Source organism: Passer domesticus, chromosome 9 (assembly GCF_036417665.1).
Source record: "Passer domesticus isolate bPasDom1 chromosome 9, bPasDom1.hap1, whole genome shotgun sequence".
Lineage (NCBI taxonomy): Eukaryota > Metazoa > Chordata > Aves > Passeriformes > Passeridae > Passer > Passer domesticus.
Genome location: NC_087482.1, coordinates 33,278,709 through 33,295,881, shown reverse-complemented (window position 1 = coordinate 33,295,881; position 17,173 = coordinate 33,278,709). Strand labels below are relative to the sequence as shown.

At 37.9% G+C, this 17,173-nt stretch overlaps 1 protein-coding gene across 10 annotated transcripts in view; it reads right to left on the bottom strand.

Annotated features, from left to right (window-relative positions):
- CACNA2D3 (calcium voltage-gated channel auxiliary subunit alpha2delta 3) overlaps window positions 1–17,173 on the bottom strand; it is a 474,873-nt gene that overhangs the window by 97,016 nt on the left and 360,684 nt on the right. For all 10 annotated transcript variants that reach the window (XR_010368516.1, XM_064432564.1, XM_064432563.1 and 7 more), the window contains 3 exons: window positions 12,286–12,357; window positions 11,411–11,491; window positions 7,364–7,438 (listed from right to left, as the gene is read on the bottom strand). Coding sequence is in view for 9 of the 10 variants with exons in the window: in XM_064432564.1 (XP_064288634.1) it covers window positions 7,364–7,438; window positions 11,411–11,491; window positions 12,286–12,357 (228 nt within the window). In the remaining variant the exon portion in view is untranslated. The remainder of the gene's footprint in view (window positions 1–7,363; window positions 7,439–11,410; window positions 11,492–12,285; window positions 12,358–17,173) is intronic.

Genomic DNA, 17,173 nt, shown 5'->3' with positions numbered 1-17,173 from the left:
AAGGGACCCATTGGGAAAGATAGAAACTAGGAATTTTACCAAATTACTATGATATAAGTACAGGAGAAAAAGAGCTAGATTTAAAATGTGTGCTGCTAATCTTTGGCTTATATAAAATATGAGGTGAAATTATATAGCAGTCAACCCCAGGGAGGGAAAAAATATACTGAAAAGTGTTAAGTATCTGGATCTCAAAAGAAGAAACTTTTGGTCTGCTCAAAACTACAGGATGGTGAGACTTGTTTGTGAGAAAAACCCAAGATTTGTTTTTTCCATTAGAATGAGCTTTATCATATCTTACTCAGTATCTTTTGTTTGAGACTGGGCCAGACCCTTACAGCATTGGATGATTCAAACAATGTGTGATGTGTGTTGCTAAAGACTGATCCACACTTTTTCATCACCCTGTACACAACCATTTACATGTGCCATTATTAAACTCTTTGCTTTGATTTTCTTTTTTTTTTTTAAATTTTTTAATACAAGCAGTCCCAAACCATCTGCCTTGAATATGACCAGCCTCGTGTTTATAGAGTCAGAGTGTAGCAATCTGATCATGGACAGAGCAAGCTACATCTTAACAGCTGCAATCTTGGGTCTAAGGTGATTGGAATTTCTCAGACGTGCTCCATCTGGATAAAGAGGAGGTGGGAGAGAGGAAGTTGCTGTGATAGCAGCCTTGGAAGCATCACCAGATTTTAATGAACTTTCTAAGCCACAATGTGGAATCATCTGTGAGAAAAGCACCTACTAAAAACCAACTGAGACCTAGAGAGGTAAAACAATTTCAAGGAATACTTCTCCATTGCCAAATTACTAATGTGTACAAAAGTAAGGAATTAGGTACTGGAAAAACTCCTCCAATTTTAAAACATAACATCATTCAATGAAGTTTCATAGTTTTGAATTAGCACTTCAAAATTCAGATAATGTATTAATTTCATCAGGTGTATTAATGTCATCAGCCTTTGAGAATGACCCCTTTTTCTTTTGTTTAGAGGAGACAAGCGAAAATATGCAAATATATTTTGCTGAGCTTGAATTCTACATAATAAAATTCTGCACAATATAATTGTTTTTATAACTAACTTGCACTAAGTCATCTTACAAAGGTATTGTTATCTACAAAGTCTGATGGGAAATCTTGAATGAAACAATATCAGAGGAAAGGCAAAAGTAACTAAAATTACACACTTTTCCAAGCAGTTTTAAATAAACAGGCAGAGGTTGTAAGCACTGTCTTATCTGCAATTCCCTGGTCTGGGCAGTTTTTCAGCTCCCTCCCTTCCCTCAGACTCTGCACAATAAAGCTGCCACTTATGTATTGTCTGGGGTACCTCTGACTGTCATGCAAAGCCTGCAGCTTTTGGGGTGGGAATTGCATCAGACCTGACTTCCCATGGTCAATGCAACATCCAAGAGCTTCACCAGCCCTCCCAGCACGAGCTGCTGCTCTGTCCCACTGCTCCCACTGTGCAAGGGGAAAGTGTGATTTATAAACAAACAACAAAAAACCCCAAACAAACAAACCAACAATAGTAGTAAAAAAAAACCCCTTCCCTGCTTCACCTGTTATAACTGACAATACAACATCACCCCCAGGGACTGAGCTTTCATTCTCCATGTGCTTCTTAGCTCCAAAACATTCTGCCTGGGGATACATTTGAAGCATCATCTTAATCTAAATCACTGCTGTTTGGCCTTTAAGCTCTTTATTTTATTTGGAATACTTTTTTCTCTGCTCACATAGTCCTGTTTTGTCATTTGTGATACTTTAATTTCAGTTTCCATCCAGTCTGCAACTTCAAAGGATTTCTTATTGATCTGCACTTAGCCTTGAATCTATAGAACACGGATAGGTGTTCAGTCAAAAACCAAAGTTTCTTTCAAACCTCACAAACAAACAAACCTCCTTAGTTAATATGAAAAAGGTAACACCTTGATTCTCTTAGGAAAATAGGAAAAACATCTTCCCTGTCCAAAGACAGATTTTTCATGACCAGCCTATTATTTAAGATGTTAATCCAGAAGTTCCTAGGTTATGGTTGGTAGTAAAAACCAGTTACTTTGGATTGCTTCTCCATGCCAGATGGTAGTGAAAAACTGCTGCACTATAAAATTTGCAGAAATACTGCAAAGAGAAGCTGAAAACAGGAGCCATGCCATTTGCTAGGGAAAAGAGAACAATTTAATTCTAAGTTTCCAGGCAGAGAAAAAGTAGGAATTATTAGATGTGCCATGTACACAAGAGAACCCTCTAGAAAAACAATAGAAGAAAATAGTTCTTATGCCACATGTATTAACTAAATCTGTCTACTCACTCTCCTAATATGTGTTTGCTTTTCAAACAGTGCAGCAATGTTTAAAATGATAAAGCAATATATAAATACACATAGTGAAGTAAAAGTCAATACAAAATACCAGCTTTAAGTCCCACACCTTGAGCCTGGCCAAGGAGTTCCTCAGCTAAGCTCAGGTTCTCAGGTGGATTGCAGACAATTATCACAAAAACATGGATGTGATTTAATGAAGAAAACAACCCCTCTATTTGGGATTTTATTTGCATTCTCGGGATTTATCATTCGGGATTATGTAAAACTGGCAGCTGCTTATAATTATTTGGGGTTCGAGTAGAAATAATTAAAAACATCTGCCTTTATCTTAATACTACCAGACTTAAACCCATGAGCTCAGTTATACCTAACTTCAAAGCTGAAAGCAAAGAATAAAAGAAAGCTTCACATATTGCTAACAAATTTTCAGTGATTCATTTATATGTACAACCAGTTATTCAACAGCCTTCAAACCTTTAATTATCTTTTAAATATATGTAATTTTGCACTTCTAATTAGATAGCAATTTAATGCTCTCACAGGGATTCAGATGGGCTGTCTTTTTTGAAATGTAAACTCCAATAGGAATAATCATTGGCATTCAAGTGATTGAATTCTTCAGTTATTTAAATGAACGTGAGGCATTTACACTGCTCAAATCATTTAAATATTCTGCTGTCAGCTACAGCTGTAGAGTTTTATGGAGTCAATGAATAAAGCAAGGGTAAGTGTAGGTTATCTCACGTTCCAGGCGGGACTCCCCAGAGAGAAATGAGATTTGCTGCTTCTGAAAGGCTAACACCGCTTAAGTGGGGCATTAATGTTTCCCCTGACATTTGGATTTCTCTGTTTTCCTATATTAGGAGAAACAAATTTTCTCAAAATTTACAGCTACAAAAGACTTAATACTGATCTAGAATCTTCAAACACTCCAGGTCCTTCAGCTTAATGCAACACAAGATGACAGCTCACATTCTAAGGATGAAATGGAAACTCGCTCAGACACCTGAACTACCAACGAGTTTTGGTGAGAGCACTGCAATATTACACAAAGGTTTTGATATTAGGTGTAACTTTCCCAGTCAGACTGATCAAGTTAAAGATGTGCATCCTTGTATAGAAAAGAATCAGTTGAATTCATTTACAGTGGTAAGAGCATTCACAAACAGCCGTTCATAAACCCCACTACAAGTCTTACAGAGTTTATTTTGAGAGTAAGAATAGATGTCTCAAAATCTTCTCAGAGGATTTGAACTCAGAAATATTACAAAATCTTTAGTAAGCAGGGATGTTATTAGATTAGTTCATCAATTAAAACACATTTTTAATCTCAGATTTATTTTTAAAATGGTAGAGTGTAAATAAAAGATGTAATTTTATTCAAGAATATATGCATTTGTCTTTAAATGCATATTTTCTTAAGAAACTCAGGCTCCTTGTTCAGGAACTCTGAGTATTCTACCCCAGTAATTACTGAAAAAAAATGAAACCTGTTCCACTCCCTGAACAAAAATACAAATCCCATTGCTAACTATGATTCAAAAAAGCCACGGACTTCATAAAACTGGTAGCAACCTTGCTATTATTTATTGAAAACCACACAAGCATTAGGGCTGAGAGGCAGCAGCACAAACCCCTAACACCAGATAATGTTCACAATGCTGCTGATCTGTGACTGTGGCTGACACTCATCTTCCAGGGACACGCCTTAATTTCTCTGCAATCCCACTACACTTCCCTAAGAAAGCAGTTTTCCTCTGGCACCAACCTTTAACAGGCTGCAGAGTGCCAGTGGCAGTAATGGGCAATCAACCATAATTAATATAGTGGTTGTTTTTAAGGGTATGTAAAAGGTATTTATCCCTTGTTTCTTATTCTTCCTTTACATTCAACAAAAAAATGTAAAACTCGTTTCTTTGGCAAACTGTAGCATCATCAACATGACATATTTTCATTTTAAAATCTAACAGTGCAACACCTGGCACACACCACAAGTGTTAAGAGGCTCCTGAAAAGCATGATCACAAATTATGATTAAATCTGCCATGATCACAAATGAGGAAGGCTGTGTCCTCATGTGCACATTTCATTGGTAAAGAGCCTCATACACCAAGTTAAGAAAAAACTGAAAATTCGCTATTAAACTCCCAAACAATTTATTACTTTTTAAATTAGCAGTAGGTCGAGGTTTTCAAGAGAATATAAAATTACAAATTACATCACGCAACTGAAAATATTCTCTCGTGGAAAATAAAATACCACTCTGCAAAAATATAGACTTTAAGTCAAACTGAGCATATAGAGGCATTCTGATGTATTAAAGCAGTATTTTAAAAAAGGGGTTTTCCCATCAGCTGTAGTCTGTGGAGTTCACACTGGGAGTGCTTTTGGTAGGAAAGGAGACTTTAAAAGGGCATAGTACAGGAAAATGTGCAATGGATGCTCTTTAGCAACGTGACAAAAATAAAAAAAATTTTAAAAAAGAAAAAGGAGAAAAGGAATAAATGGAGAAACGGGGCACAGCTCCGGTGAGAACGAGGGGCCGCAGGCGGCGGGCGGGACGGGCCCCGCGCTGGGGCAGGCCCTGGGCGGAGCTGGGGCTCCACCTGCCGCCCGCCGCCCCGCACTGCAGCGCGGGCACAGGCCGCGCCGCGCCGTCCCCGTGTCCCCAGGGCCGTGCCCGAGGGACCCCCGCCCCCGCTGACCCGCTTTATCGGCTTGCTCGTCGCCACTCATCGCCCTGCTAATGTCTCGTGAGGAACGGAACCAAGAGGTTCTTTCTGGTCCCTCAGCGGTGCGGTGGCCGGTGGAAGCTCCCAGGCAGCGCTGGGATGCTGCTCCCAGCTCAGGATGCAGGGAGAGCCTTCATCTCCTTCCTGCGACCCAACCACGGGCACCCAACCCGTCAGCCTCACCGAAAGCCAGGTTTATTCAAAAAACCGGCAGAAGAATCCAGCAGCAGCTCAAGATTCAGGGAGTGCCTTCCTCCCTGCAACCCAACCAAGAGCACCCAATCCATCAGCCTCACCGAAAGCCAAGTATATTCAAAAAATCAGCAAAAGAATCAAGAGACGAAGTCTCCCAGAAAAGCATTTTTAAATATAAACCCAACAGAATAATCAGCACAAAAATGCAGCCAGCTTAATGATTACATACACTGCTCAGCGTTAGATAAAAATCTGGTCCAGCAGGAAGCATTCTGTGCTGTTTGCTATCCTGCCTCTCTGCTCTGTGTCCCAGAAGACAATTCCTTAAAAAGCAGTACATCAGCTCCAGAACTAATAGATATGGGGTTAGGAACTCAGGAATTTAGTAATATTCTGGTTATACATCACTGCCGGAAAATATAACAACAGGATAAACCAGAGCAGATCAAGTCAGTAATCAATGAGACTTGAATGTAAACCTAAGACAGAAATCATTTTAGAGAGTATCTTTAGTGAATTATCTAATTCCAGATCTACGGCCTATTTTCACATAATTATTGTCACAAATTCCATGGAATATTACAATGGTATCAGGATTTGGCCTGCAATATTAAACCAAGGGCCCAGGCCAGCAATCACTTCACTCTCAAAAACTCCACTGAAGTCAGCAGAAGACTCTCATTACCCACCACTGACAGAACCCAGAGGTAAAAATTACTCTTCCAAAAACCTGAAATGCACAGACCATGAATATATCACAATGAGTTCCCCTAGATGACAGCTTATGGGCTACTGACCAACATTTTGATTTTAAAAAGAGATTCCATTGTATAAGGTAATGAAGTAAGTGCCATCAAGATGTACATTCGGTGAGGGATAGTTACAGCACACAACCTTTTGCCTCACTAAAGCAAAACATCAGAAATTAGAAAGCAGGTAAGAGCCTCTGTCAGCCTTAGAGCTATTCGCAGTTCCTTGACCTCATTACCTCATTATCTATTATATACTGAATAAATACTAATAATTTTGAAATAAGTAATTTGCCCAAAAGAGAAAGGGACACTACAGCAAAGACAAGAGTTAGCAAACTCTTGTGGTGTAGAGAGAGAACTTTCATTTAAATACATTCCTGTGCCTTGCAAACCTGAGATGTCAGATTTACCAATTAAAACATCCTTGTTGTACTTTTCCTAAGTTCTACACCAGTTAAAAACCAAACTAAGTGCAAATATAAATGTTAATTTAGTGTGTAATTCCAAGCCCATATCTTAGAAAGAAAAATTATTTTGCTTGGTGAAGACTTCAAATATGCTAATGACTCAATAAACCACACTTGTCAATAATTTTATTTTCAAATTAAATTATCCAACCGGTTAATATTTCTGTTTTCTACTGAAATATTGTTGAAATTGGACATTGGAGATCCTGCATGAGAAACACATGTGGCAGCCATGTGGCCACAGCAGTGGGACCGTTCATGCCAGTGCTTTCCAGTGGTGATGGAACACTTGGCAGGGCTGTTCCTAAACAATGATGCAACCAGGAATGCACCAGCCCTCTGGGGTGTTAACTTGACAAACATTTGCAAAACAGTGACTTTATTTTTCTTGCTGTGATTAGTGCAAACAATGATAAGGGGAAACTAAAGGTAAAAATTGCTGCTATTTCTCTTTTAGTACAGAAAATCCCTAGTGCTCCTATTTTGCTTAAAAATATGCTTTATTGAAATTTCTGCACATATATTAAATTAACTTTAACACTTTAGCATGACAAATAGGGGTTATTACACAGCACTAGAGCATTCCAACATTCCATTTCAATGTAAAATGAACATAATTATAGCAATTTTTGGCTTTGCTATTTTGCAGTAATGGAGGTCTGCATCTTTTGCAGAAGCAAGTTGTATATTTATTTTCCTAGGGTTTTTTTTCACATTAAGTGTTACTTCCAGAGGTAAATTTACCAAGAACTATAATGGGCTATGAAACAATTTAAAGTATCTCCTCCATTGTATTTAATTTTTAATGAAGTCTAAGGAAAAAAAAATACAACAAATGCAACACACACAGCTAAATAAAACAGATCAATAAATAGCATTCTTACCAAAGGCCTGAGTTCTGGGTGAGTCAAAATATATCCATTGTTTGTAATTGCAAAAGCATATCCATGAATTCCTAACTGTAAAAGTAATGAGAAAGAAATACTGATTAGTTTGGTCTCCAGTAAACACTTAAACAAAAACCAGGCAATAATTTGGCTGCCCAGGGCACCTGGCATGCCCAGCCCTTATCCACACAGTGATTTGCTATAACATAGGCAAAGATCCTTGACATTTTGTGCAAGTGAGAACCTGTCATGTGATGAACTCAGCACAGAGCATGATTTTACACTGTCCCACAACTCTGATGTCTAGGCCACTTGATAGAGGCAATTAATTATTATATATACATATAAAATATAGCTATATATGAGATGCCACAGCATGTGGCATTCAGAACATGGGCCAGGGCAAAGAGATACTGGGATATTATAAATTCCCCATTCCCAGGAGTGCACAGCTTTCTTCACTCGTTGTTAAAGAACCACTTCACTCAAAGATAAGGAAAGCACAGCTACAGTGGGCAACAGTGACCTGTCCTATGTGATATTTACATCTTCCCATCTTAAAGGCTCTGCTAATTCCAGTTCAGCTGGAGCCACAGAAGGCAGATATTTCTGCCAAAGAATTTCCTCTAAGTTTTCATCTTTGTGCTGAGTGGAACTGTGGGAGATTCCTTGAGAGCAGTGAGATGCTTGATGAGGCCTAACAGTGCCCAAATTTAGCATTGTACTTATTTAAATAGAAATACTGGTCTATTTAATAATATGCTTATTACACAGTTGATTGCATCCACTGAATGCAACAAATGTGCCTTTAAATCCTTCTTGTGGTCAATTCAAACATCCCTTTTTAGCATAAACATGCAGACAATGTAGACTTTTTCTACAGGTTCACTATGTGTCTCTTGCCATGCACAGAGTATCTTCCCATCCATATTGAGGCATTTTTTTTTAAATTCTTCAGTATTAAAAAAAAAAAAAAAAAGGAACTTGAAAGTCCAGCACTATCTTGCTTTGCTATTTACTTTACAGTTCTCACTACTAAATCTTGTTATTTAACTTGAGTGCATTCTTAAATGCTTTGCTGAAGTGCGTCTTTAGGAATTTGTCTGACACGAAGCAACTTGAGCAAGGCTGAAAAGTCAGAATCCTTTCTAAGAGGCAAAAGGGAGATCAAGTTTATTGGATTCTGTGATTTTCTGGAAATATAAACCAGACTATGATATTATGGCAAGGTCACAGGTAAAACATTCCAGGTTAATTTATAGTGTCTCTGTGTGAATGGTTGTATATGGTCAACTGTATCTGCCACACACAAGATTGTTTCATAAATTAGTGGTTTTCCTACAGCAATAAACTTCAGTGAGAGCAATAGAAGGTGATACGTTCTTGGCATCTCTTCATAAAGGAGGGATAACCAAAATAATAACAGTGGACATATTTTAACTATTATAGTGTGACAAGGGAACGAGCTGTTGGCTAAATATCAGATCTCAAGTGTAATTATCTGTGTTGATAACTGCAGAATGACATCCAGGCTATGGAAGTCAGGTAAGGAAACAAATGTGGGTGGTATTTTTCACAGGAAAAAAAGCATTTGCCTGTTTGAGGCCTACACAGGATCCTGTGTAGCATTTTATCATGTTCTGTGCAATGTGTGAAACTGCACAGCCTCTGCAGTATCTGAGTGATGCTACCATTTACAGCAGCAGTGCCATTTTAAACCTTGAATTCTGTCTCTAAATCACAGATTCAGAAACAAAGAAACCTTTTTCTAACTGTCATAAAATGTCACATGGAAGTCAAATATTACCAAATCCAGCCCCACCTTACTCAGGAGAAACTGCCACTGACATCTGGGGATGTTTAGTCAAGGTAACAACTGCTGCAAACAGCTTATTGCTATTGTTCATCTTCCTCAGCATAAAATCCACCTCATCCAAGCTGAGAGAATTCCAGACCAGTAGACTTCTATTTTCAACCATAATTTTATATCCCTGTGTGAATTTTCTGTCATGTGTTGCCCCTGCAGAAATGGCTCCCAGGGGCGATTATGCTCTTGCAATTGCAGAGTCTTTGTTTAGGGCATGTGGGACTGGAAGCTACAACTCAAGTGATCTCACTAACCCAACTGCATTGCATGATATTGGTGCCTCCTGAAAAAATCCTCATCCTGCAATATAAAACATACCTTCAAATAAAATCTAATATTCAGCAAATGGATCATGTATTACTTCCACAGAAAACTAGTTCTTAAAAAACTCCTTTTCTGAATCAGTCTCACTCTGTTCCAATATCCATTATTTGGGCCTCCCACTCTTTCTAGATTCTCATATTCAGACTATGTCCAAATCTCACAGATTATTTAGAAGAACATTACTGTTACTTGGCTTGTCCTATCCAGCCATGCACAGCCAAGCTTTTGTTTCTGCAGGTACCACAACATTGTTCTTCCTTCTCACTACAAATGAAATTTGCTCTCCCTACAGCTCCTTACAGGCAGCTCAAAAGATTGTGTCCATTACTCCAAATTTAGCAATTTAAATCCTTTCTCCTCTACTTTCCACAGATTCAGTATTTCTGCATGCACAGAAGTATAACATTTTTAACATTGCTTTTAGCAAACTTTGTTGGTGTGTGCACTGAGAGGGTGCCCTGTTATTTATTGTGAGCAGCAATGCCTCTGTCACTGTGCTCTGATATCAGTGTGGAGTCACCTGCTGCCTCTTCTTATAGCCTGCAACTTTTTCCTGCCTGGGACAGCCTTTCTGTTCTGGGTTTGCACAGCCCCTGTCCTAGTGGGATCCAGATCACAGCAATTTACTCCACCTTATCAATATTATTGGCACTCTTTTTTATGCATCATTTTTATCAAATTCTTGTTTAACTTAAGCTTTCCAGTTACTGTATATTGATCCAGCAAATCATTTTGTAAATCCTAATGTATTCAAATTAGAATTAAAATTGATGGGAGGAATTTTTATGTGAGAATATTGGAAGGCACTCACAAGTCAGTTTCTTCCTCCACCCTGTTAGAAATCACTAAATGAGAACATGGCAAACAATTAAGAGACAATTTGTATGATATACAAATTTATGCTCAGTACAGGTGCTGTCAAAATGCAGCTATTCCAGGGGCTGGCCTCTTTACCAAAGGCTCTCTGCAATACTGTGTTACATGCTTGTTAGTTATGCAAAAAAAAAAATCCACTAGGAATGAACAGGAAAATATTAATTTAATTTTCATTTGTGAATAGCAGGGTACTATAGTAAAACATTTCAGACATGGAGAAATAGTGAAATACTAATGTACTGCATCAAATTTAAAAGAAAAGTAATTACATTTTGTGTTTGCCTGAAGCCTACTTTTACTGAATGCAACATTTCACAAGAGATATAGTGGTTCAAGTTTTGAAAATTTTTATGATAATTCATTTTAAGACTTTTACTGTAGAGTTGTCACTGACTTTGGAAAATTATGTGGAGGAAAATACTTAGCAGATACTGGGTAGGAGAGAAGGAGGCACTAGTCTGGTTAAGCAGGAACTTGTTTAAGTTCTTGCAATGTGCCACTTGGTGTAATTGCAGGAGACACAGAATAGGGACGGGAAGAATTACACACAAACAGGAAGCCTAAAGTGACATCAAGGATAGGTTTGCCTTAAGAGTTATGCAGTTTTTCAGCATTATTCTTTTGGTTATTTTGAGTTGTATTCTGGCTATATTTCATAGTTTGATAACTTTGTTGATTTTACAATTACATTGATTTTAATATGGACAATATTTAATATTACCCTCTAGACCACAAAATGTGGTCAGTATTTCGTATTATGCTCTGATCCACAAAAATGTGAAAATCAGGCCATATTTTAACTTAGGTTTTAAAAAGGGCACTTGATCTCAGATACTACAGAGGTAAAATTCCTGAAATGAATGGGTGAAATAATGGAGTGATGTAAGTATAAACAATAACTATATATTAAATGAATTATGTTATATTTGAGGGGTTATACTGAATATAAATGATATATACACCATTTTGTGCATTACCTTGTATTTTGGAATAGTTTTTAAAAGCTCTTTAACTGGAACATCTGTGCCAACTACTCCCAGGAGAATCCCTTTAGACCTCTGAAAAGAACAATAGAAGATGCACTCAGACCCACAGTAATAATAAACATTCTCACCACTTATTTTACCTTGCAGCTACACTGTGATATTGAATAGATAACAGACAAATTATTTAAAAAGTGGGGAAGACAGGCACTAGTACAATTCAGCTGATCAAGCAGTAATTATATCAATAATGTTGCTCCTTTCTGTTTTATTTACCATTCACATAGAAAAGGCATGCAAAGTTTTGATAGTTCTGAGTACCTCCATTGAAATCTTTCACATGCAAATAGGTTCAAAATTAAAAAATACAGTTAAAGATATGTTACTTTTGTCTTTCCCAATATCTCCTACCATTTGATAAACAAAAGAGAAATATGAAGCATTAAGGGAAAAGTACACTTAAGTTTCTTTAACAATCTGTTGAATTACTGAAGTTAAATAGATACATATATAATAGACATAAAACTAAATAAATTTTGAGTTATATCAGAGCAAAGAGGAAAATTATGTATAATGTTTACTACAAAAAAAGCAATACAGCAGTAAGAAAGCTGTAAGGCCTAGTGTCATCTGAGATTATCCCTCCGACATAGGATTTCATCATTTTACCATGGTTTCTAGAGTATGAGTATTTGGGATTATTTGTCCACGTTTTTGTGCTAATAAAGGTATTCTAACTGCAGACAAAAAAAAATAATAATAAAAAAATTAAAATATTTAAGAGTTGGCTAAAATCTTATTAGATCCCTGAAAGCAGCTTCACATCAGTCACACCATTACCACATGACGTAAATAATCTGAGTACTTACAGTCTCATTTTGCTTACTAAATACTGGCATGGCAACCGTTGTCATCAACACCAATCCCTGATCATCAGCAAGCTATATTTGAAAAAGAAATACTATCTCTGAGAACTAAGGGACAATTACAAGCATGTGATTGCATTTTTCATTTACGTTACTTCCATTTTAAATGAGATAAGGCGGTTTACCCAAATGACAGTGATGTAGTTGGACCTGCAGTCAGTGCAGCCCAGCCCAGCCCAGCCCGCTCTGAACTGACCCAGCTCTGCCCATCCCAGCCCCTCCAGTGCAGGAAAAAAGCCTCCTCCTCTCTCCCTCTGCAGGCTGCCATGGGAGAGAGAAGGGGCTGGGATGGCTGTGGAAGCAGCAGGAGCAGCAGCAAAGCAGCTGGAGCTCTGCTCCACATCCCTCCCGCTGCCAGCTCTGCCAAAGCTGCCTCAGGCTGTTTTCTCCCAGCCAAGGGCAAGTGGCCATGAGCTGTGTGGGTTTTGTTCTGGTGCAGACCAAGATCTCAGCTCACACAGCAGCACAAAGGATGACAGCCAGTCAGGATCCCAGGAGCGCCTTTGCTCCAGCTGCCTTCAGAGGTGCCATGAAGCACTAGTTGATTCTTCACATCAGGTTTCAATCCATTTTTTCAGTTTACAGACCAAACAGAATCTCCTGACCTTGATTCCATTCAAGAGAAACATGCAGGGTGTTTATCGCTGTCCACAGGACAGTGAGAGTGCTCAGATTGTCTCCTCCCTGTTCAGATGAACCTCTGTCCAGAGGCAGAGCCTGGCTGGGTAGCTCCAGACCAGCACTGCTCTGTGCTGTCCATCTGCACCAGCAATGTGTGAAAGAGAACTTAAGTAGGAGGTAGAGAGTTCTTGTTCAACCCTTTCTGTCCCCAGGGACAGATATTAAAGCTAAAGAGGTTTGTCCAAGATTTGAAAATGTGACAGACACAGTTATAACCTCAAGTGGAGATTTTGTAGAACACAAATTCTGCTTTGCTGCACCTGTGTTCAGCCAGTTGGGTGCAGCAACAGGGACAATCATGCTGAGCAATACTGTAGGTGACAGTCATGCCCAATGGTGACTGTGACATTCTTCTACCACTCTTACATCTCTATCATCCTTTCTGCACTCAAGTAGAACTTCTCATAATATTTTTCTTTTTACAACTTTTGAAATTTATATTTTTGCTTTGTTTGTGTTTACAAAGGTTTTCTTATAATGAAGCAATAGCAATTGGCTCCCCATATTCTCAGAAAACAATTCCTACATTATGATAAAGATTCCTTTTGAAGCATATTCCACATTAACAAATCAGACAAACAAAATCTAGAAAATTATGTGTCCTGCATCTCCCAGTCTTCTTCAGAAGGATTTTAAGTTTCTTAAACAAGTATATTTCCTGAGGCATGGCACTATCTCATGGTGAGAGAGAATGTTTGCAGACATTAGACAGGAACACAAATGGGGTTTAGAGTCAAGAAGGTTTACATCTGATAAGGAATCACCAGGGATATGAGGTGGAACGAACTTATGATCATATTTCCTTCTTGTTTTGTTTCCTTGTTAGCAAGAAGAGATAATTCTAACCCCAATATAATCTTTGCTCTATCAAGGAATAGTAAGTTATTAAACAAACAAGAAAAAAAACCAAAAACTTGGCAAAACATTGTGGGCTCAAAGGCTGCACTTGAAACTCAAATTCAGCCAAACCAATGTAGGAATTTCCACTCCTTGGCCAGAGTAGTAGAGTCAAGGACACTGACATGATTTGTGGGGAGAGGAGCCCAGGAAGTGCAAAAGCATTCTGCTGATTACAAGGTGACATTTTGGAGCACTTCAAGATTTTCTGTGATTGCCCTGGGTAGTTTTCTCTGACATCATGTTTTGGTCAAGTACCAGGATAGCATTCATTTATGAGTCTGCTCACTTTCAATATCCTACTAAAAACAATTCAATGGATAGGATAAAGCCAAGGGACTTTCAGCAGAGTTTTAGAGCATCTGAAATTCTTCACATGGAGGAAAAAAACCCCACAGTCTGGAGTTCCTGGGAATTTATGAAAGAACTGCTCATTAACTCTCAAAACTGACTATGGAAGCAGGCGAGAGTGATTGCCTTGTAATTTTGTTATCTACAAGTACCAACTAGAGCTGGCTGCTGCAATCATTTCTATAGAATTGCAACTGTGTAATCCAGCCTATTTGACTTTTATTTGTTTGGCAGATGAACAGATTGCTGACCACTTCCATAAGTGGAGTCAGCAAATAACTGGATGAGCAGGGACTTGTATTTACAATGTTTTACTGAGTCACTTCTCATCATAATGGAGTTACTACCTAGTCTAAAATGATGAATGTAGGAGACAGCATCAGTGATTTGCCACAGAATTTTCTTCTACTGGAAAGACCTGGTGGTAACCATTTTAAGTGGGCAGCTACCCAAGGGCTATGGGCACCCAGTTTCATAAAATGCTTAGCAAAAAACCTACAAATCTTTGCAAGAAAATAAATCTCAAGACAGAGGAAAAAATGCCTTCCCAGGCTAATTATCTCGTGTCTATTCAGAATAAAGAAACAGAACTTGCTCTCTGAAAAAGGTACAGATCTCTAATGTTTAGTGGTAGCAATTTTGTAACTGGAGAAAAAATTCCCTTTAGAAATAGATTTAACTACAACATTTTTCCCTTTAATTCCTTGCTGTACACAAGTTACCCTCCCCAGAACAACCCTAATCAGATCTTCCCAAAAAACAAATAAAAATCATCCTCTTAGAGTTAAGCCACTTATGAGTTTAGCCTCACACCCAGCACTAACATCCATTTCAGGGCAAAGAATAAGGCAGGCTGCAGAATTAAAGCAGACACACATATACAGGAAAGAATATAAACACTTTCTGAGGTGTTCCCATTACAGAAAGAGGAATTTGAGAAACATGTCTGAAATGTCTTCCTTGGGAGTCTATAGGCAACAAGAGTTACAGTGGGTTGTTTAGAATTTCTGACACATCTTCCCAACCCACCCTGCCCTTCTTCCTTTGCCTGCTCTGTATAGATTTGCTTCACAGTGCGCTGTCTTCTGTGATGAATGCACTTTTCTGTGAACTCTTCTGTGTTTGTGTCACTCTCCTGTGAACTGCACTTTTATGTGCTGATCAGAGTCATGAGGCAGGCTGGGAGCTTCAGAGAACTGGAATTTGATTTTTATATGGACTAAAAGAATAAGGAATAGCTATTATTTTGGCATAGACTCAACTTATGGTCTGGGACAATATGGGAACCTGTGTGAGTGTCTTGGTTAAAGTGATGTTCCTGTGTGTGACACACAGAGTAAATGAAAAAAACCCTTATGTTGTAAAATAGATGGAGTTTGTAAATTGCTGATTCAAAAATGTTACTGAAAGTAAGTTTGCTTGTTGAGGAATGTGAGAGAGAAATTTGGAATTGCAATTAAAAAAAGATTGCAATTAACATCTAAGTGAAATTTTTTACGTGGTTTTTGGAATAGAAACCAAATATACATTACAAAACAAAGACAATAACATCTCATGAGAAGGAAACAGATCCAAGGGAATGCTAAGTCAAACTGTTTACTTTATGATTATTTTGTATTCCATTAGATTCTGCTTAAATGTTATAATTTTACAAAAGTGCTAAAATCACTAGTCATGCACTTCAAGGAAACTACAGCTTTCCAAATTTTCTATTTTCTATTCCCAGTGAGAGTTAATTCAGCTCTTCAAAGTATAAGGTAAAGGATGCAGGGGATGATAAATGATCCTCCCAAAAGGCTGAAATTTGATAGCATCAAGATATGAGGAGGGCACAGCACTACTTACACAAGTTAAGGATTATACAGAAAGAGAGAAGAAAGCTGCCAGGAACTTTGGGCAATAAATATCTTTAAAACACTTCTGTATGTTGAAAATATGGCTCCATTCATGAGAGAATCATTAAAAAAATTCTTAAGTGTTCGTAAACACAACTCTCTGCTTCTGATTTGTGTGCCTAATTTATTCACTTCTACCTTTTCACTCAAGCTAAGTAGAACAAAACATCACAGCAGGAGTAGGGCAAAAGCTTTTGAATCCTGCTGTGTTTGCTCAGGAAAGCAAGTAAAGCTTCCTACTAGGAAACAAAACACCTTTTTGAACTATTAAGGAAAAATGGCTTTTGCTCTTCAGTGCATACAAAAAGCTGTTTAACATAACTGTTTCAAAGATAAAGGTCATTTTGGAAATCAAAATGAACAAATTTGGAAAGTAGTAAATTTGAGTTATTATTTTATCTTACTGCTATTTTCACAGCCCTGTGGGATAGCTACCTAAAAACATGCATAAAAGAAACATAGAGGACAAGTAAAATTCATATGAATTTGTTTCATTTGTCTGGTAGCAGTTCTTCCTTTTAGATACATTAACTCTTCCTACACATATTTTGTTCTGAAAGTAACATAACCATACTAAATCAAGGTCTCTATTGCCTGAAACTCTGGTGAGTGCTGGTTGGTGTTTTTTGGCTGGTTGGGTGGGTGGTTGGTTTCGTTAGGCTTTGTGGTATTTTCTGTTTTAAGTATAGTATATCTCATAAAGATCTTTTCAAGACAAATATCAGGGTGCAACAGGCATATCCACCTTAAACTAATCATTATTCATTTCACCTGTTCTCCAATTCTGAATTTGCACCAGTTTGACCAAGAGCAGATAGCATAAGAACAACAGGTTTAATTGTTATTTCACTGCTGTGGACAGTTTAAAACCTAAAGGTCTTAAAAATCAATAGCTAATGACCATAGAACACTGACTAAACACTGAAAAGTCTGAAGCTGAAGTGTCCCACATATAAGAGAAAACACATTTCATCAAGATGGTGAACTATTTATAATAGATATGAAAT